Source organism: Acanthochromis polyacanthus, chromosome 18 (genome assembly GCF_021347895.1).
Source record: "Acanthochromis polyacanthus isolate Apoly-LR-REF ecotype Palm Island chromosome 18, KAUST_Apoly_ChrSc, whole genome shotgun sequence".
Classification (NCBI taxonomy): domain Eukaryota; kingdom Metazoa; phylum Chordata; class Actinopteri; family Pomacentridae; genus Acanthochromis; species Acanthochromis polyacanthus.
The window spans coordinates 22,838,538-22,860,414 of record NC_067130.1 but is presented as its reverse complement, the minus strand read 5'-3'; the positions used below and the strand labels follow the sequence as shown (position 1 = coordinate 22,860,414).

At 42.4% G+C, this 21,877-nt stretch overlaps 1 protein-coding gene and 1 long non-coding RNA gene across 5 annotated transcripts in view; one reads left to right on the top strand and one right to left on the bottom strand.

Moving 5' to 3' along the window:
* The window catches only part of LOC127530785 (uncharacterized), a 186,643-nt gene that overhangs the window by 76,774 nt on the left and 87,992 nt on the right, over window positions 1–21,877 (bottom strand). The gene's annotated exons all lie outside the window — the stretch shown is intronic.
* On the top strand, window positions 835–21,832 carry smyd1a (SET and MYND domain containing 1a). The gene is made up of 10 exons (XM_022218123.2): window positions 835–1,323; window positions 11,855–12,031; window positions 16,480–16,693; window positions 16,824–16,954; window positions 17,338–17,376; window positions 19,298–19,493; window positions 19,563–19,655; window positions 19,766–19,929; window positions 20,774–20,942; window positions 21,072–21,832. Exons 1-10 carry the CDS (start codon window positions 1,187–1,189, stop codon window positions 21,162–21,164), a joined length of 1,413 nt encoding a protein of 470 aa, XP_022073815.1. The 5' UTR covers window positions 835–1,186; the 3' UTR covers window positions 21,165–21,832.

The window sequence follows — 21,877 nt, the reverse complement described above, 5'->3', positions numbered from 1 at the left end:
ACCTAAAATCATCAGTCAGAACTAGGGCCTTGGATGCATCTTGGTGTTTCAATAAGACAGTGACTCTAAACATTCATGGTAAAGAAATGGCTAAATCAGGCCAGAATTTAGATTTGACTGGTCTCCCCAAAATCCTGAATTTGAACCTATCAAGAATGTGTGAACTGTAACAAAGAAAAAAGTCTGTGTGATGAGTGGTCGAAGATACAACCAAATCCTTGTGAGCACTGCTAAAAGTGCCTAGTTGAGGTGAAATGGGCCAAGAGATGTTAAACCAAATATTAGCATGGCTGTATGTATATCTTTGACCCATCAGATTTTGCCATATTCCTGAAAGACCTTTAATAAATCTATGAAAGAACCAAAATGTATGAATGGGGGTTTTTTTGTGATAAAGACACTTGGCTTTCATGATTTTGTTATAGAAAGTTCAGAGTTGTTGGAGTCACAGGAAGCATAAGACTGCTATAATATACAGTGGTCTTTACAGGTGTATGTTAACTCTAGTTCAGGGCTGTATATGTGTGTATGTGTGTTTATATATGATTTGAGTTGCATCTCAGGGGTCACCAAAAGTTTTAGGATTCTTGAATATCCATGAATATCCACAGCAAATGTATATTAATATGACCAGCAGTTTGGATGTTTGACAGATATTCAACCTCAACAACGACTTTCAATTGCCAATCACGCAGAGATTAATTACTGGTTACCGGTTGGGTGAAAGGGACAGCGCATAGTCACCTTCACTGTGCTGTGAAAAGTAAAGATAGACTACATAGATTGCCACTGACCATGTTTTTGCAGCTCTGTTTCCTGTCATGTGTCTCTGACAGACAGTCACAGCTGCCCTGGACCAAAATACCTCAGGAGGAACCAGCCCAAACAAGGGGACGACACCCACTATGACATCCTCACACTACCTCACCTCTGCTACCGCCCCCTTCTCTCCCCCAGCCCCTGTCGTCTCACTGTACACCACCTTCCTACTCTGGGGAGGTGGTACAACCCCTAGAGGGGCCAAATTTATTTTTGGCTGTCACAGGGGTCGGGCTAAGGAGAGAGGGGGCAAGTGCTCCTGAATGCTTCAGAGAATTTGGTGAGAACGCTCGACTCCCTCAGCCCGTCCCGCCCTCAGCCGCTTTCTTCTTTCTCTCTGTGTCCTGTGTTTTGTTTGGCCAGTACAATGACTGTCGGGAGAATGGAGAGTGCAGCACTGTTTGATGCTGGGAAGAAAGGTCGAGGCCTGAGGGCCACCAAAGAGCTCAACGGTGGGGATGTGGTCTTCTCAGAGTCCAGTTTCTCCGCTGTGGTCTTTGACAGGTATGAGTCCTCTGGTTGTTGTAGTTTTTTTGACTAGACAGACAGGTAGAAGACTGCCTTCTCACTGAGCCTGCTTTTGCAGACCTGGCAGACACACTGCAGTCTGTTGTGAACAGAAGTCCTCTTCACCTTCTGTGGGCCATGAGCTCATTTCTAGATCCCCAAATTCTCATGACACCAGCAATGAGAAAGCTGTCAAGGTGTCATGTGAACCTGGGCATGACATACTTTTGGATTCAGTTTTCAAAAGCAAGGGCGTCCACCAAAGGGATTGTTGGCATCTTGCACGCTTTTAGAGTAATTTCTCATTAATATAATATTAATTTTAAGAATTTGCCGTGATCTTGCATGTGGTGTTGTTTAAATGTTACATGTTACACTTAAACATTGTGATGGTTAAGTTGTGTTTAAAGTTTGTTTTTTGGGTGTAGCACCTTTCACCGAAAGAGTGTTTTACATGTGGAATAAGTAGCATGGCTACACTCTAACATTTAGTTCCAGGTATGTAGTGAATCTGAATGGTGATTCCCTTTACTTAGCTTTGACTTTGGGGACAGAAAGCAGATCTGTTTAAGATAATCTGAGAGGACTGGATGCTTCATAATACAGCAAAAGTCAATTGTACTTCACTGAGCTGAAACAGAAACGTTTTGAAAAATTTGCAGCTAAAGTTAAAGTTTTGCCACCACAACCAATTTTTGTTTCATTATTGTTTAAAGTAATAGTTCAGGAAATACAATATGCTTCAAGCTTTCTTGCTAAGTGTTCACTGAGATAGATACACTTCTCTTGTGCGTTGGCTGTATAGCTGGCGTTAACAGCTTGGCTCATCTTGAAGACTGGAAGAGAGTCACAGCTAGCCTAGCCGCGCTAGACAATCCACGGCAACGAATTTAATTCTCTGCCAGGGTGGGTCAAGTTACCCTCCATAAGGCTCAAAGTTGGATGCTCCTAAAACTGGCCGGACGAATCACCATGAAGTGTAGAGTCAGAAGGCGGTCGTAACTAAGTGACGACAGAGGCGCAACGATTCTGACAGAAACAACCGGCGCACAATAAACAGTTATCTTTCGACTCGGCTTTGGCCACAGCCCAAGATTTGAAGCTAAAATTCAACTTGAAAGATAAACAAAGGACGGCACTTAAGTGTTTCATTGAGAAGAAAGACGTATTTGAACTTATGCCAACAGGATACGGCAAATCCTTAATATACCAGTTGGCTCCGCTGGTTGGGAAGCTAATGGGACTTAGCCACAATCCGCCGGCGCACTAGGAACTACGTCAGCCTATTCGTTGCGCTGATTGGTTGTATACCTACCCAATTGCTGCAGAGTGATTTGAAAGACAACCTTTTAGCCCGCCTCCCTCCCTGTCGAGCGTTCCTAGACCCTTGTGTCTTAAGAGCTGGGTCTAGCACGGCTAGGCTAAGTCACAGCTAGTCTGGCTCCAAAATCCACAAGCACACAAACACAGTGTGGAAATGACCAGCTCTGGTTATGGAGAGTTACTTCAACTGGACATTGTTTCCCTGCTTTTAGTTTTTACATTATGCTAAGCTAAGTTTAGCTACTCCAGTCTTTACCTCTATGTTGTTATAGCTTCATCTGCAAGATATTTTCGTTATTCTGAACAAAATTCTGAAGATATTTAACAGAAGAGGGCGAAGATTGGAGGCTTGAGAAACTCGTATCATTTCAGTCTGCTCAGATGTGTAATTTCACAGTACTGTAGTAGTAGTGCAACACTTCCTATGTTTTTGAAGAGAATACTTAGAAGTTTATTACTCCACCAAGGAACGCGGCGAAGTTATGTGATGATCGCTGTTGGTTTGTTTGTTAGCAACATTCCTTAAAAACGGATTAACAAATGTGGATGAAATTTTCAGGAAAGGAAATGACACAAAGACCAAGTGATGTGATTTTGGCAGTGATGTGGCTCATAGTCTGGATCCACAAATTTGTTAGAGATTTCTGCATAATTGGGAGATAGCGGCATGGCATCACTGTAACTATGACTACAAGTGAACACTACGTCAGCTGCCTGCTGCCATCACATGATTGCAATCCTACTACAAATCCACTGCTGCAGACTTCTCGGGATTTATTGGTCAGAAATCATACAACCAGTGGTGTAGTCTACGTGATACGCAGCTATACGCTGTATACTCACTAGAAAATTTTCCAAACTTCCGTATACCTATTTAAAAATGCGCGAAGGTGTGTAAACATGCAGGTATACACCGTGCACCCACTAGAAAAGGTCCCGAATTTCCATATAACCACTTAAAAATGCGCAAACATATGTATTAGGATGTTTTTTTGACATAACGTTCACTTTCCCATTCATAAATTCACCTTCTCTGAGTCAGGAAGCAGTGAAGCTGTATGGGACAGAGGAAGGTGTCTGGCTGAGAACAGGGCTCACTAAAAGGCGGACCACGGTCCAGATCGGGACCCAGACGCCGTCTATACGGGGGTAAATTTGACAGGTTGCTTCTATTTTGCCGGTGCAGCTTTCCAGTGTTTATCATTGGTCTATCAGCTCAGAAACGCACAGACCAATTATGTACGAGTTCAGTCATCCACGTGACGCTACTCAGCCAATGAAGTCTCTGCATTGCATCGCAACTCTGCCTTCAAAAACCAGTTGAGAGATGAGGGACAGAGAGGAGAACAGTAGTGATGGAAGTTCAGCTCTTTTCAGAGAGCTTTTGGCACGGCTATCATGGAACAGGCAGAGTTGAACCCAAGCAGCAGGCACAGACAGGAGGGTGAATTTATAATGATTTAATTGAACAAAAATAGACAAACAGAAAACTCTTAATAAATGAAGCAGGCGGGGAAAAGGCAGAGAGGAGAACTAAACAGAATTAAACAAAGGGCGGACCCGAAGGCCGAGGTAAAACAAAAACTAAATCAAAAGGGAAGGTGGCTTACGGATTGTCCAGAGTTATGGAAGACGGGAAGGGGCAGAGCTGACAGAGCCGGTCGGGGAGTGTGGCGATGGCAGAGAAACAGGTAATGTCATCTGGGAGGGGGGACAGGGTCCGAGGAGCGGGGACGTAGCGGTGGTTATCCAGAGGAGAAACGGAGTCCGGAGAGTGACGTGCAGAAGACGGTGAACGGCGTGTCGCATATGGCAGGGTGCGTTGTGTAGCCGGGAGGATGAGTCAATGATGCAGAGCTTGGCGGTGCAGAGAGTCAGGCTTAAATGTTGCACTGATTGTTTATTCCTGCCGGCGCTCGTCGTTCTGCTAATGAGCCAGCACACCAGAGCAGGAGGAGCATGACAACGGCTTCCAAAGAAAAGCTGGTTCTTTCAGCTCCCAAACGGCTCCTAATTTATTATTGTTTGTAGCCTCATATTTTAGCCTAACCAGGCAAATATGATTCATTTGTGTTTTGACAAACACTTTTGCATTCAGTGTTTTTATGAGAAGCCTTATAACTGACTCATTTTGTGCATTTGTTTTGTTACAAAAACAGGCATTCTTACTTTTGTTTAATATTTCAATAAAACTTTTTTGCACAAAAAATAAATGAACAAAACTCTGAACATGAACCCACAGAACCAGAACAGAAACAGAACCAGACTCTGTGTTCAAACAGTATAAATGTTCTCAGAGCAGGCTGACATTCTGAAAAATCAGAAGCCCGAGCTTGGATAGGCTGATGCCATTTCTTCTTTCAGTGAATATCTGCCGTGTTTTTGAGAAGATTCTCTCAGATGGAAGAAGTTGTCTCTCCTCCATCACCTTCACCAGGTGGGGCAGACTGAGGCCTTGGCCTGCCTCCAGCTCAGTGGGTCATCTGCTGGTTGGATGAGGGGTATGGTGCCTTAATTGGGTCAAAAGTCACGCACACGTAACTCTCTCTCTCGTGCGCGTAACACTCTCTCTTGCGCGCAAAACACGTACCCCGCGCGAGCGGATAAAAGTCTCCACGGGCACAAAAAACTCTCTGCGTGCGCGTAGCAATTTCTCCGCGCGTGAGGAGCCTCCTCCGCGCGTGGAGACATTGCTAGACCAAGCTCCGTGCGCCCAGTGTCTCATGAAACTGTCCTCCTGCGTGCATGGAGCTCTGATCTATGCCTGCGGGGAGAAGACTTTTGACCCTTTGTGGGCAGATACCAGTGCTCGCCACAACCTCCCTATGATTGGCTGTCTGCAACAGTAAGAACTCACCCCCCCACGTGGGATGCCACTGTATACAAGAGAGGAAATGACGTCACCTGTCACAGTAGAGAGGGCTGCGGTTGGTGAGAAAACACCGGAGTGACAAGGAACCAAGAAGCAGAAACCGGAGTGATCACCCATCAACATTTGACATCAACCTCTGAAGTTCATTTATTCATTGCTGAAATAAAGTTTTGGTGAATGTGGTCGCTTCATCTTAATATTGTCAATATAACTCCCACCGGCACCAATCTCAGTGCCTGACGGTGCCGTAGAAGGGTAGGTTGGTAGCAGATGAGCTTGCACATTTGCAAAAAGAACAACAAATCCCAGACGGCTGCGCCCATCTACTGGCCGGATTTCGGTTCTGTGAAAACCAAAATGTTGCGGGCAATAACTGTGCAGACTGCAACTAGTTTGCAATCGCATAATGGACACCGATTAAAGTTCTGAGTCTCGTATTCCCCCAAGACTCTTGGGTTAAAAGATGACAGGAGATCAAGTGTGGAGTTGTCCCTTCACTATTTAGCAAGGCATGTGGTTGTGGAGCAGGGAATAACACGGGCATCAAGTCTCGTAACACATCTCAACATACACTCAGGAAACGAGCTAACACCATAAAAGGAGGTAAGCGCGGTTCGTAACTAACACCACAGTCCGTGTAGCAGCATTTACCACGATGCTAACAATCTCACTATTCTCTGGACGCACACATCTCCGAACACCACACGAACACGATGATCTCCGCCTCTATGTCTCTCCGCGACGCAGTCTGCCATCAACATCGGAAGTCGAGCTTGTTGGTGCCAGGATAGAGCACAGTCCTGAAGCGCCCTCTAGTGAATGAGTAAAACATAGCACCAACCACAGCCCTCTCTACTGTGACAGGTGACATCATTTCCTCTCTTGTATACAGACCCATCCCACGTGGGGGGTGAGTTCTTGCTGTCGCAGACAGCCAATCATAGGGAGGTTGTGGCGAGCACTAGTATCCGCCCACAAAGGGTCAAAAGTCTTCTCCCTGAACGCGTAGATCAGAGCTCCACGCACGCAGGAGGACAGTTTCGTGAGACACTGGGCGCACGGGGCTTGGTCTGCACATGCGTAGCAATGTCTCCGCGCACGTAGGAGGCTCCTCGCGCGCTGAGACATTGCTACGTGTGTGCAGAGTGTTTTTTGCACCTGTGGAGACTTTATTCCGCTCACACGGGGTACGTGTTTCGTGCGTGACAGAGAGTGTTACGCGCGCGAGAGAGAGTTATGTGCGCGTTACTTTGACCCAAGGAAAAGGAAAAGGCATGTGACAATCAGTCCAATCGCTGATCAAGCGGATAAATAGCGGGTGACAGCCATGCGTAATGTGGCACAATGGATGCGCTGGCATTGCTGGAAGATCACGTTTAGAATGGAGAGAGATTTTAGGGATAACAGGGATTTCCTGGACGATGACTGGCTAATAAGCCGATTCAGATTCCCGAGAGCAGTACTCTTGGATCTATGTGCTGAACTGGGCCGTCTTAGACCGACCCACACGCTGAAACCACGCCATCCCGGTACAGACACAGGAGCTGACGACTCGGGGGTTTCTGGCGACCGGCTCCTTCCAGCGTTAAGTGGTCAACAGGTATGTGTTTTATATGAAGAATATATGCGGTTACATTTGTTGTCTAAATCCCGTTTGGGTCTGATATACAGTTAAATTATGTCCTTTAGGTCTGGGATATCACAACCATCCCTCAGCACAATAATGCCAGCTGTTTTGGATGACATTATAAACATGACCAGTAAATACATCAGGTTTTCTTACACTGTGGGTGAACAGGCCAACATTAAACGGCAATTTGCAGTGATGTCCGGTTTCCCAAATGTAATCGCCGTAACTGACTGCACTCGTGTTGCTGTAAGGGCTCTGAGTGAAAATGAATTTGTCTATGTGAACCGAAAAAATGTACATTCAATCAGTGTACAATTGTTTGTACATCGGACATGATCATAACAAATTTAGTGGCAGGGTGGCCTGGGTCAACACATGATTCATTCATCCTGACACACAGCAGTGAAAAGACTGCCGGCTGGCGCTGCGTAAAATGCCGTGGATCAGCAGCTTATTTACAGTGCCTTGTGAAAGTATTTGGCCCCCTTGAACTTTTCAACCTTTCGCCACATTTCAGGCTTCAAACATAAAGATATAAAATTTTAATTTTTTGTCAAGAATCAACAACAAGTGGGACACAATCGTGATGTGGAATGAAATTTATTGGATATTTTAAACTTTTTTAACAAATAAAAACCTGAAAAGTGGGGCGTGCACTATTATTTGGCCCCCTTGCATTAATACTTTGTAGCGCCACCTTTTGCTGCAATTACAGCTGCAAGTCACTTGGGGTATGTCTCTATCAGTTTTGCACATCGAGAGACTAAAATTCTTGCCCATTCTTCCTTGCAAAACAGCTCAAGCTCAGTGAGGTTGGATGGAGAGCGTTTGTCAACAGCAGTCTTCAGCTCTGCCCACAGATTCTCCATTGGATTCAGGTCTGGACTTTGACTTGGCCATTCTAACACCTGGATACGTTTATTTGTGAACCATTCCATTGTAGATTTGGCTTTATATTTTGGATCATTGTCCTGTTGGAAGATAAATCTCCGTCCCAGTCTCAGGTCTTTTGCAGACTCCAACAGGTTTTCTTCCAGAATGGTACTGTATTTGGCTCCATTCATCTTCCCATCAATTTTAACCATCTTCCCTGTCCCTGCTGAAGAAAAGCAGGCCCAAACCATGAGGCTGCCACCACCATGTTTGACAGTGGGGATGGTGTGTTCAGGGTGATGAGCTGTGTTGCTTTTACGCCAAACATATGGTTTTGCATTGTGGCCAAAAAGTTCGATTTTGCTTTCATCTGACCAGAGCATCTAATTCCACATGTTTGGTGTGTCTCCCAGGTGGCTTGTGGCAAACTTTAAATGAGACTTTTTATGGATATCTTTGAGAAATGGCTTTGTTCTTGCCACTCTTCCATAAAGGCCATATTTGTGCAGTGTATGACTGATTGTTGTCCTATGGACAGACTCTCCCACCTCAGCTGTAGATCTCTGCAGTTCATCCATGGGCCTCTTGGCTGCATCTCTGATCAGTCTTCTCCTTGTTGGAGGTGAAAGTTTAGAGGGACGGCCAGGTCTTGGTAGATTTGCAATGGTCTGATACTCCTTCCATTTCAATATGATTGCTTGCACAGTGCTCCTTGAGATGTTTAAACCTTGGGAAATCTTTTTGTATCCAAATCCGGCTTTAAACTTCTCCACAACAGTATCTCGGACCTGCCTGGTGTGTTCCTTGGTCTTCATGATGCTCTCTGCACTTTAAACAGAACCCTGAGACTATCACAGAGCAGGTGCATTTATACGGAGATTTGATTAGACACAGGTGGATTCTATTTATCATCCTCATAGGACAACATTGGATCATTCAGAGATCCTCACTGAACTTCTGGAGTGAGTTTGCTGCACTGAAAGTAAAGGGGCCGAATAATATTGCACACCCCACTTTTCAGTTTTTTATTTGTTAAAAAAGTATAAAATATCCAATAAATTTCATTCCACTTCACGATTGTGTCCCAATTGTTGTTGATTCTTGACAAAAAATTAAAATTTTATATCTTTATGTTTGAAGCCTGAAATGTGGCGAAAGGTTGAAAAGTTCAAGGGGGCCGAATACTTTCACAAGGCACTGTATATACAGCTACATTCATGAGTTACTTTGCATTGACCATTCATGGTAAAATATGGGTGTGTTGTGGGCGGAATGTGAGGTGGATCCACCTGTGCAATCTTCCAGCTGGTGTGTGATTTATCAAGAAATTGCGTGCAGCTGTGCTTACGCACAGTTTTATAAATCAGGGGCGAAGGGCATACGTCCATTTCAGATTTTCGGCGTACGTAAACTTTTAGTATGGATCCTACGCAATGTTTTATAAATGAGGCCTCTGGACCTTTGCTTTAATCCATTTTCTCTGACTGGACCTCTCTGAGTTTTTGCTGAATGCCCCTGGCTTACAAGAAGATGGACATGAGTCACCAACCTCTAATGATCCAACACCAGTGGAGAAAAAAATAACAAAAATACAGCAAAGCCAAATGAAACTATTTCAGTGTTTTAATAAGCCTGTTGCTTGTCCTGTGAATACTGCCACTTTAGGAAACACTAAAGCTGGAGCTAAGGTTAAGGTTTAGGAAAGGGAGCCTGATGAAGAGGAAACATCAGCTCTACCTGATGGCAGGAGGAGGAGCTGCTGATGCGATAACGTCTATAAGTATCTAATTGGTAGTTTGAAATAAAGGAGCTGCTGCTGCTGTGTGTGTGTGTGCGCACGCGCGCACTCACGCACGTGCGCGCGCACGTGTGAGTGCACGCGCACATATATGAGAACCTGACCGAGCTTTGGTTTATGAGGCCGGAGTATACCCACTCGAAAAAATAGACTACACCACTGCATACAACTGAGCAGCCTTGGCAAAGTAACGCACTCTCTGAGTGCTTTTCTTGTTCATGAATGCCTTTGGTAGCGTGTAACTTATCCTAATTATATTAATGTAAGACGTTCCAACATTGAAGATGATCTAATGCTCATGCTGGGGCAAGTCATGAAATTACAGCTTTTTTACAGAAGTGCAAACAATATTCTAGACTTTTCTGTAAATACTTGTTGCGTAGATGCTAAAGCTGGGTGCAGCCTGGTTATGTACTCGAATGCCAGACACGGATCTGGTAGGATAGTGTTAGAGCCTTATAAGAGCGAAGAGCTGAAGGATTTTGGCTCACCGAGTGTGTCCAACACAGCAGGCATGTACTGAGAGGGTCTGTCTAATGTCAGGCATGAGCTGTCCAAAACTACAGAAAGAGAAGAGCTTTGAGTGACAGAATGCTAATGTGTGTGTGTGTGTGTGTGTGTGTGTGTGTGTGTGTGTGTGTGTGTGTGTGTGTGTGTGCGCGCGCGCGTGCGTGCGTGCGTGCGTGTGTGTGTGGGTGGGTGTGTGTGTGGGTGGGTGGGGTGGGGGGGTGTTAAGCTGTTGCTTCCAACAATCGTTAGAGGCATTAACAAGTCTGTTTACTGTCCTTCTGGACAGGTCGAACAGACTGAATAAACTGTTTACACACAGACACATGCTGCTGTCTGCTGTTACTTGTGGGTTCAACCTCACAATGCAAGTTTCTGTTTGTGTTCAGCATCCAAACAGTAGAACAAAGGTGGAAAAAAAACATTCTGTGCAATCATACTGGAAAATCTGGGTTTGCTGAATGAAAAACATCCCTGTGCGGTTTATGCTATGTGTTATGTTTAGGTTCATCAGAGCCAAGAAAAGTAACATTTTCTGATGTTCCTTGAACGTGTTGTGTGGCATGTTTCTCCAGAAATATTAACCACATTTCGGCTCTGTGCTACCAAAATCACTCCATTCTACAAGTTTCATTCAAAACTAAACCATTTACACTTGATCCAGTAAAAAACAAACAAAAAAAAAAAAAAAAAAAAAAAAAAGGTCAATCATAACTGGACCACAGAGCAATGGAAGAAGGTGGCCCGGTCTGATGTATCACATTTGGTTTTACATCACGTGGATGGCCAGGTGCATTGCTTACCTGGGGAACACCTGGCACCAGGATGCACTATGGCAAGAAGGCAAGCCGGTGGAGGCAGTGTGATGCTTTGGACAATGCTCTGTGCTCTGCTGGGAAACCTTGGGTCCTTCCATCCATGTGGATGTCACTTTGACACATACCACCAACCTAAGCATTGCTGCAGATCATGTACATCCTTTCATGGAAACGGTATTCCCTGATGGCTGTGACCTCTTTCAACAGGATAATGCACCATGCCAGAAAGCAGAAATAGTTCAGGAATGGTTTGAGGAGCACAATATCCAGTTTGAGGTGTTGACTTGGTCTCCAAATTCCTCAGATCTCTATCCAATCCAGCTTCTGTGGGATGTGCTGGATAAACACGTTCGGGCCATAAAGGCCCCACCTCACAACTTCCAGGACTTAAAGGATCTGATGCTAACATCTTGATGCCAGAAACCACAGCACACCTTCAAGGGTCTAGTGGAGTCCATACCTCGTCGGGTCAGGACTGTTTTTCGGCAAAAGGGGGACCAACACAATATTAGGAAGGTGGCCATAATGTTTCATCTGATGGGTGTATATTATTCTTAGATTATTTCTTTTTTAGGTGACTTTTTTGTTTTTTTCCCCATTATGTTCAACTGGTTGCTGCTAAACATTGAAGCCCTCCTCAGTTGTTTTGACATGTCAGTGACAAATATTTTTAGAACGGTTGTAATGTGTCCATGTTTCTGTCTCAGTTTGGCAATGCAGGTGTGCCACAGCTGTTTCCGACGTCAAGTCAACCTGCACCGCTGTGCTCAGTGTAAGTTCGCCCACTATTGCGACCGCACCTGCCAGACTGCATGCTGGAATGAGCACAAGCAAGAGTGTGGAGCCATCAAGAGGGTTGGAAAGGCACCCAGCGAGAATATTCGGTAAGAAGAAGTCCATCCTGCATGGAACTGAGAGAACATTGTATGAATATAAATCTGTGCTCCAGACAATAATGTACACAGGCAAAACTAGCAGGTCAAAACTGTCACATCGTAGTAAACAGTTAGAATTCAGCGGCTTAACTCCAGACACCAAATAACAATTCACCTTTACGGAGGTTATGCAGACCAAACCAGAAAATGTGGAGTGGTGAAAGGTTAAGTTAAAGGCATTAGAGGAGATTTAATTTCCTACGACTTTGAACGTAGCATGCGCATGCGCACATACAACCTCTCCCTCACCCCCCTCTAACCTCCCCCCTCTTAACATTTACGAAGAAACGCCCCCCTCCAGTAACTTGCGTAGCACTCGTGAAGTTGTCTTTTACGGCTGGGTCCCCCTGGATCTTTAGCTGCCATTATGTAAAAAAAGATGAGCAAAACAAGTCGCCAGCTAACTACGAAGCTATACCAAAGCAACACATACAGGAAACACGTAAGTCCAAGGCGTACGTAATCTACGTAACTAGGCCTGAGCCGGAAGATTTTTGTTTGACAGGAAAGGGAGCAAACCAAACGCCTCGGTCCCAGCGCAATGATTGGTTGATGTTTTTCAGGTCCTGCCATGTCCACAGTTTTTTTTGTTTTTTTATTCTTTTAGAGACCATACATACAAGTCCACTAAAGGTCAGTATATTCATTTTATGTGAATCAGACAAATTAAACAAACAAAAAAAAAACATCCTCCATAATGCCTTTAACAGACAGATTTGATTTAATAACAAAGAACTGCAGAGTGAAAGAGAAGAGGAAAGATAGCACATAAGAGAAGAGTTAGTGAAAGAGGCAAACACAAGCAGCAAAACAAAGGTATGAATTAACAGTGACATAAATTTCCCCTTGGCCCCTTTGTTCCATAAAAACCAACAATGAGGGCTAGATCTCCATATTTGCTGAGATATTTGTTGTAGAAATTGATATTTTCTAAAAATATATATCAGAATCAGCACTTTGTTCCAGACTGAAAATCTCAACAGTTGCATAGTTTGCCATCAAACTTTGTGGAGACATTCACAGTCCTCAGGGAATGAATCCGAGGTACTGTGTGTTTCAGATAATTATGCAATTGTGATTTTTCATAATTGTGAAGAGGCTTTTTGCTTAATTTTACTAAATCTGCTTTTTTACTATTGCAAAGGCCTATTGTGAGCATTATTTGGTAGTTTTGGAATATTTTTATTATTTAGAGGTGTAATAATCCAATTTTGTAGAATATGACTGTGCCAGATAATTATGCAAGTCGAATAAAAAATAAACAAAGTTCAGTTTTAAAAGTAAACAACACATTTATTTTATACCAACAAGTATATAACTCCTTCTTCTAGAGAAGAGTAAAAATGAACTTGTAAAATTACACCAAGTTCTTGGAACAAAATTTTATACCATGGTACAAATCAAAGCCAGCCAGTAACAAGAAGAGCATCATCTTCATGCAGGACAATGCGCCAAGTCATGCCTCCAAGTACACAAAAGAGTGGCTGGCCAAGAAGAATTTCAAGGACAAACGCCTGATGACATGGCCCCCTGCTTCACCAGATCTAAACCCAGTAGAGAATCTTTGGGCAATTCTCAAACAGGAGTTGTACGCCAATGGCTGCCAGTTTTCTTCTAAGGACAGTCTTTGGAGAGCAATATTGACCACAAGCAAGAACACTGACTCTAAAACCATCAAAAAGCTCACATGCTCAGTTGATTCTAGACTGGTTAAAGTATTGCAGAAGAAAGGCGGTTATATCAACATGTGATAAACATATTTTCAATTAAATATTGTTTAATATTGTTATATTTTATTATACCATTGTTGAATATTGTTTTAGAAATAAAGATTATCATGTTATATACTTGTTGGTATAAAATAAATGTGTTGTTTACTTTTAAAACTGAACTTTGCTTATTTTTTATTTGACTTGCATAATTATCTGGAACAGTCATATTCTAGAAAATTGGATTATTACACCTCTCAATAATAAAATATTCCAAAACTACCAAATAATGCTCACAATAGGCCTTTGCAATAGTAAAAAAGCAGATTTAGTAAAATTAAGCAAAAAGCCTCTTCACAATTATGAAAAATCACAATTGCATAATTATCTGGAACACACACTATGTGATGATTTTCCTTCAATTCATTTCATTCATCCATCCATCCATACACCACTTAATCATTCTAGGAGAGTCTATCCCAGCTACATTAGGAGACAAACAAGCACACTCACATTCACACATATGGACAATTCAGAATCACAGATTAACCTCAGCGTGTTTTTGGACAGTGGGAAGAAGCCAGAGAACCTGGAGAAAACCCATGCATGCACAGGGAGAACATTCAAACTCCATGCAGAAAGATCCCAGGCCGGGAGATCTTCTAGTTGTGAGATAACAGAGCTAGACACTGAGTTAGTGTGCAGCCCCTGAATTAAATTCAGTTCATCCATCCATCCATCCATCCATCCATCCATCCATCCATCCATCCATCCATCCATCCATCCATCCATCCATCCATCCATTCATCCATCCATCCATCCATCATCTATGGATCTGCACTAGTTTTCAAGGAATAATGCTGCTCAGTTGTTTCCATGGTGCTAGACAGAAGGCTCTGACTGATTAGGGGCTCGGGCATGGACATGCCCAGAGCCACTATTGCTCTCCCGCGGGGTTTCTTATTCTTCTTCTTCCGCCTAAAACTTTGGCTCGCTACTCCTGCTAGGGCTTTGAGAAATCACACACAAATGATATATCAGCTCGTGCAGATTTATTGGGAATCAATGGCTATGACTTTTCTAAGACATTCATTCATATTTGCCAGAGTTATGAGCAAAAAACTGCATTGACTTTCACATACACAATGAATGGGGAGACTGAATCACTCAGACTTAAAAGTCACCTGTTTTCACAACGCTACTGCTTCGCCATACTTTCGCCTAGAGACTTCATTTTAGTCTTAAAAAACCCAAGTCTCTTCTTTTCAGGCATGTATATATTGTGATGGTGGGATTTATGGTTTTCCATAGAGAAGCCTCCAAAACCCCCTAGGTTGAGTGGCACTACACTGCCGCAGAGGCTTCACTAGGTTTTAAGGACAGGGGCGCCTAACCCCCAGGAGATGCAAAGGATGTGAGTGAACATTTAATTTTACAGCTAACAATTTTGACCAGCTGAGATCTTCCTGTCTCTGCCTTTCAAAATAAAAGCACAGCACAATGTCAAAATAAAAGCCTGCGATGGCCCGGAAAACGGTGCATTTGGGATAAGGAGGGCATCATCATATCAGGACCTTCGGTATGTACTATGTTAGTTTTTCAGCCAAGTGTGAAGCGGCTGAGATGAGAGTAAGAACCTTCAAATCTGAGTTCATGTTGTCCTCTACTTGTGAATTGCTTCTTCCGGCTTGGGATGAGTTGCTGCCCCAAGCAAATACTTTCAGTATGTTATGATCTTGTGAGTGACAGGAAAATGAAACATAACAGTGTAGTATCAGCAGCAATGTCTACATTATATTCAACCATCATGGTGAAGAGACAGTTAAGCCAGAAGGCAAAACTCTCAGTTTATCAGTGGATCTATGTCCCTACAGTCTCCTGTGGTCATGAGCTCTGGGTAGTGACCAAAAGAATGAGACTGCATAGTACATGCCGCAGAAATGATTTTCCTCCATATGGTGGCTATGGTCACTGCTCCTTTGAGTCAAAAGGAGCCAGTTGAGCTGGTTCAACAAATGAACCTCCTGGATGCTTTCCTTTGGAGGTTTGCCAGGCACATCCAAGTGGGAGGAGACCATGGGGTAGACCTAGAGCTCAGTGGAGGGAATAAATCTCATCTGGCCTGAAAAGAATTTGGAATCAACAGAAGGAATTGGAAAATGTGGCTGGATAGAGAAATGTCAGGAATGCTTGCTGAATCAGCTGGCACCAAGACTGACCATGGAGAAGTAGAAGGAAATGAATAAATGGATGTCAATGTTTCATGTAATACATCTCAGAACATAGTTGGCAGAGAAAGTCATGTGCGCACCCATACTGCTTTGATTTTAATACACATCAGACTTCTCTTCATTGCTAATCTCAGGACACACTTTCTTTTATATAATTATGTACATCATGTGATAGAGCATGTCTGCCTTGTTTATTGTTCTAGACAGTAGGGCTATAACAGTTATTACCCCAAGAGTCTTGCACATGGAACAAGTAAATGAATCATTCTGCCAATCAATCAGTGAGATTTACAGTATTATTTGAAAAAGGACACAGATGTTCACCATTATTGGACTTAATCTCAGTCCGATAATGGACTATAACTGCCCATTAAATTGTTTTGTCTGATAAGTGTAGGGTATAATCAGAGGTGGCCCCACTAAATGGCTCATATCTACCCATATCTTCCCTGTCCAGCCTGGCAGCTCGTGTGCTGTGGCGTATGCACAAGGACACAGGCATTGTGTCAGACAGTCAACTGGTCTCAGTGGACCAGCTGGAGGACCACGTGGCTGACCTGTCCCAAGAAGACCTCAAAAAGCTCCAGACTGACGTGGACAACTTTCTGGAATACTGGTCTTGTGGAAGGAAGCAGCACTCTGTTGACTACATCTCACACATCTTTGGGATTGTTAGTGATTTATTGATTTTTTACTATTATGCATCAAAGTTGAATGTTTAAAATACTCTAGTCAAAGAATCTTTACAATCCTCTCTCTTCTATTACCCACTGCTCTCTTCCCTACATTCTGTGTCTGCAGATCAAGTGTAATGGATTTACACTGAGTGACCAGAGAGGTTTGCAGGCTGTTGGTGTGGGTCTTTTCCCCAACCTGTGTCTGGTCAACCATGACTGTTGGCCCAACTGCACTGTCATTCTCAACCATGGGAAGTAGGTACATAAACTGTTTCTGTAAGGTGGAAATAGCTGTTACATTGTACATAAACTGTAGTTTTTCTCCTTTCCTCTGCATTTTTGTTTTTGTCACTGAAAAAAAAACATCTCTGACATTAAGACCATTATGGGAATAATAAGACTGTAGTAATCACTTATAGTTTCAGTATATTCCCAAAAACACAATGTGACTGTCAGTTTCCTGAGTGTTAATTTATGTTAGCACACCTTTAAATGAAAATATATATTTTGTGTATAATGTACACAAGGTACACCAATACAGTTATATTTGGACAGATTTAGTGACCTTTGATGCTATATTTTACAGAAGACCAGTGGAAAATTAAAAAGCTTAAATGAACTGTCACTTTCTTTTGCAGCCAGTCAGCTCTGAATTCTGCTCTCCACTCTCAGAGGAGGTACGTATCACAGATCAACACCTCAGTCTGTCACGGTGTGGCTGTAAAGTGGCTTCAATGAGAACTACCTGATCCAGATACACACAACACTGTCCAGGCTGAAAGATGTATATGTTTAGTCTTCTATCTACTCAAACCCCAACAGAATTACAACACAGAGTACAGCAAGAAAAATATTTACAGTACTGGCATTCAGTTTAGCAGTGCAATGAATCATCCATAAATCACTGATTCGATTAAAAGGAATAATGATGTCAATTAATGCATACTGTCTCTGATAAATATACTAATCAAACATATGATTAAATGAAAAGCAACAGAATTTTTTGCTACATATACTAATTCTTGGATCACCATGAAGCTTAAAAAGTTCAGTTTTCAAGCTCAGTTAGCCAGCTGCTGACTGCCGGTGTCAATCTGTTCATGTAACGCTCATCAGGAAAGTCAATTAGAAGAGTTCCCCAATATTAGCAGTGAATATTCAGTAAAGTATTTACTTTACACCTAATGCATAAGACTTGGCATCAGTCTGATAAAATACTTAATATTTTTCTTATTGTTCACAAATCTCATGTAGATACCTCAACACACAGTAAATGAATCCTACAAACATGTACTATGTGTGCTTCAAAACCTGATATATTCTCTTTTGATGTCCCACTGAGCTCCATGCAGTCAAGAAGTGTTAAAAGACATCAGTGAGACACTATTCTTCTGCATCACTGTGATCACACACTGTAATTTATCTGAAACGAATCATGCATACAGTCGCACTGCCTCAAATACTCACTGGTCAGTTATTTCATTTGATTTTAAACTGAATGTAAACTATGATTCATATATAAATCCATATTACTGTAACACTCTTTTCATTCAATTGAAAAATCAAGGTTTAATTATTTAAAGTTTCTAATCAAACTATTACTATCTAAAGCCATGTACCCATTACACTTAGCCAACTGTTTAACCATTTCTATAGCTGTAAATTAGCATTTCGGCATTAAATTTGCCTGATTCAGCTTTTAAAGCTAACTGCAGTTCTAACAGCTATAACTCACTATTTGTCCAATATTTCAATCATGAAAATACTCCCTAACAAAGGTACTGCTTACTGAGTTATATTTTATCAAAACTACAGTGCCCAGCTATTTAGCAAGTTACTGAACCCATATTTACATGATAGACCATTCAGCTACAACCACATATGTACATACATACATACATGTATTAGCTCTGACCCAACAAGTCAAAGGGACCTGACCTCTAGGGGTGTCCTCTAGTGTTTGGCAACAGATCCAGCAATGTTTAGGTGGGTGCTATGTGTCCAAGTAACATTTTCATGAAAGCATGACTTCAGATTTCCCAGTGGAACATTGCATTGTAATGTGATGACCACCTGACAGTGGTTAAAAAGTTGTGAATTATCAACTTATACTTGAGAGCCATTTTGAAAATATTATGTCATTATCCTGTAGTATCTTCAAGTCCTTTTCACATCTTAAGTAAGAATCAGTGTGCTTGATGCTGGTCAGCATTCACGTGTGAAAAAAAGTATTAAGAGACACACACTGTTAGTTTTTGTCTTGACAAACTAATACAGAATACTGAAGGTCTTCTCCTAATAACTATAAACCAAATGATGATGGTGATGAGTTGAAGATCATGGGCCTGACTCAACAAATGTCAAGATTTGAGTAACTTAGAAAGGCCTGTTACAGGTTTATTTAATCCGTTTCTGATAATAAATACAGATACAATGTTTGTAGTTTCACTGGACAGCAATGCTCTGCTGTGTAATTTCTGCTCCCTGCAGGCTGATGTGAACTGTTGTAGAGTTCATTGTATCCAAACCATGCAGGCTGGGACTATAGGACATGCATCATCCAGTCCTTAGAGCTAGTCCTGTCCTCCTCTGTCCCAGGATCGAGCTCCGGGCTCTGAGGAAAATCGCTGAGGGTGAGGAGCTGACTGTCAGCTACGTGGATTACCTCAACCTGTCTGCTGACCGCCAGAAGAAGCTGAAGGAGCATTTCCATTTTGAATGCACCTGCGAGCATTGCAGCAAGCACATCAATGATGACCTGATGGCAGCTGCATCAGACAGTGAAGGGGTCAAAGTGAGTGAGGGAACACATTGCTTTTTAATGTATTCTTATTTTCTCCTTGACTTTGCGTCTCTCTTTCAGCCCTCTGCTGATAAGGTGAAAGAGGTGACCTCTTTCAGTAAAGAGTGTCTGGAGAAGATTGAGAGGTCCCGTATTGAGGGGGATTACCACGAGGTACACCACATTGCTGCCAGCTTCTACTTATTGCCTTCTCTTTTGTTGTCTGTCACTGTACTTGCTTTCACTCCTTCTGTAAAGCGAGTATCTTTTCTGTCCTCCCCCAGGTGTTGAAGTTGTGTCATGAGTGTCTGGAGAAGCAGGAGAATGTCCTGGCCGACACTCACCTCTGTAAGCTGCAGGTGCTCAGTGTTGCCAGTGAGGTGCTGTCATACATGAAGGTCTTCTCGGAGGCTGCAGACTATGCTCGCAGGATGGTGGAGGGATACATGTGAGTGCTAACGGAGCTCTGTGTCCTGTGGGGGACACAGTAACTCCACACCAACACCAATACACTGATGATAAGATTTGGCCAAGATAAGAAATGATCAGTACAGAATCACTGTGAAGATTACAGTAAAGCCCAATAAAAATTGACAAAAAAAACTAACCATGTTCCATATATCTGACACCATACCGAGATGCTGAGCAACTGAAAGACCAGATTTCAGAAACTGATGATGTCATTAAGAGAGTACAAGCATTCCTTTCAGTTTTACCTGTTGAACTAACTGAAAAAGTTTTGTAACAATGTGTAACAAAACTAATTACAAAAAACCTTCATTTCCTTTGGAATTGAAGGTTTCCATAAAGTAGAAACCTTCATTTGTGTTCACTAGGTCTGGATTTCTTAATAATGAAAAATGTATTTCACTGACTAGATAATGTACAGTACATCACTCTGCAGTAACTTCCAAGTTTTCTGCAGTTTTAAAGTGACCCAAAAATAGTTGACAACCACCAAAAAGGAACCGTATTTTTCAAATGTGAAAAAATAAAAAATTATTAAAAATGGGGCTGATGTTGCACTCTGGTGTCAGTCTCAACACTGCTTAAACTTGGAGCGAAAAATAAGCAGTTTTTCTTCCCTCTTGATGTCCTTGTTGACACCCAGTTGGCTGTTGGATGTGGAAAATAGCAATTTTATTGATTTTCATTAAATCCACAACACATTAATGTGCACGAAAAGTGAAGGGATCTGAAAACATTCTAAAGGTCAGACTGTGGTCTTGCTTCTATTTTGAATGCATTTTGCCCCTTTCCTCCTGCCCCCACCTCAACCCTCTCCTGAACAGGAAGCTGTACCACCCCAATAATGCCCAGCTGGGAATGGCCATCATGCGAGCAGGTGTCACCCACTGGCATGCAGGACAGATTGAGGTGGGCCACGGGTTGATCTGCAAGGCTTATGGCATCCTTATGGTCACCCATGGACCCAACCATGCCATTACCAGAGACCTGGAGGTACAGCATAATTTAATGTTTGGGATTCTAACTACTTACTGAAAACATGGATAACAACAGATTCTAAACAGGTGCTTCATCTTGTGAAGGCAGTTCTAACTACATGCTGTCACTCTGTTCTGCTTCCAGACCATGCGCACGCAGACTGAGATGGAGCTAAAGATGTTCAAGCAGAATGAGTCTGTGTATCACACCATGAGAGATGCTGCTCTGAAGAAGTAATAATCCCCTTCATGATTGATGCTCCTGTCCCTACAGATGTCCTGATGCACTTCTTAACTCTGCACTGACATATACATACTGAGTGTGCTCTAAAGCACTGCACCCTGTCACCCTGTACAAAAAAATGGAAATTCAGATAGTCAGGGACTGTAGCTAATAGGAGTCACATTATACATGTGATTAATGTGGTTACTGTTTCTCAAAAAAAAATCTACAAAAGACATTTTATTTTAGAAACCTCTTAAAAGAAGCTGAAGGATATCACAGTAAACATACAGTATGACAATCTCTGAACCACTGGTGTGTCTGATGATTCGCTGGGCTGTTTAAAACAGCAGATGTAACACAACATGTACAGTATCTATAATAAAAGTGCCAACACAACATCTGTTGTAACTACTTACATCAGTTATTTGGATTCTTCTTATGTATTATTTGTAATAGTAACAATATTGGTATCAGTGTTGTGAATTAGTGTTTATCTTTGTCTTTCATTAAAAGAACCCCCCAACCCCCAACCGATTTAGGCAGGTGGCTGACCTCACTGAGGTTCAGTCTGCTAGAGTTTTTTCCTTCCCACTGTTGCCAAAGAGCTCTTTTGGCATTTGTGTTTGTTGGGTTTCTCTCTGTAATATAATAAAATCTTCCCCTTGTGTGAAGCACCCTTACATGATTTGTGCTGTGAATTGGTGCTATATAAGTAATACTGAATT

Bases quoted from the DNA above. Each gene is read 5' to 3' on its own strand.
- smyd1a (XM_022218123.2), top strand. From the start codon at position 1,187: ATGACTGTCGGGAGAATGGAGAGTGCAGCACTGTTTGATGCTGGGAAG. The intron at 1,324-11,854 runs GTATGAGTCCTC...TTTCTGTCTCAG, and splicing joins TCCGCTGTGGTCTTTGACAG to TTTGGCAATGCAGGTGTGCC. The intron at 17,377-19,297 runs GTACGTATCACA...CCTCTGTCCCAG, and splicing joins GCTCTCCACTCTCAGAGGAG to GATCGAGCTCCGGGCTCTGA.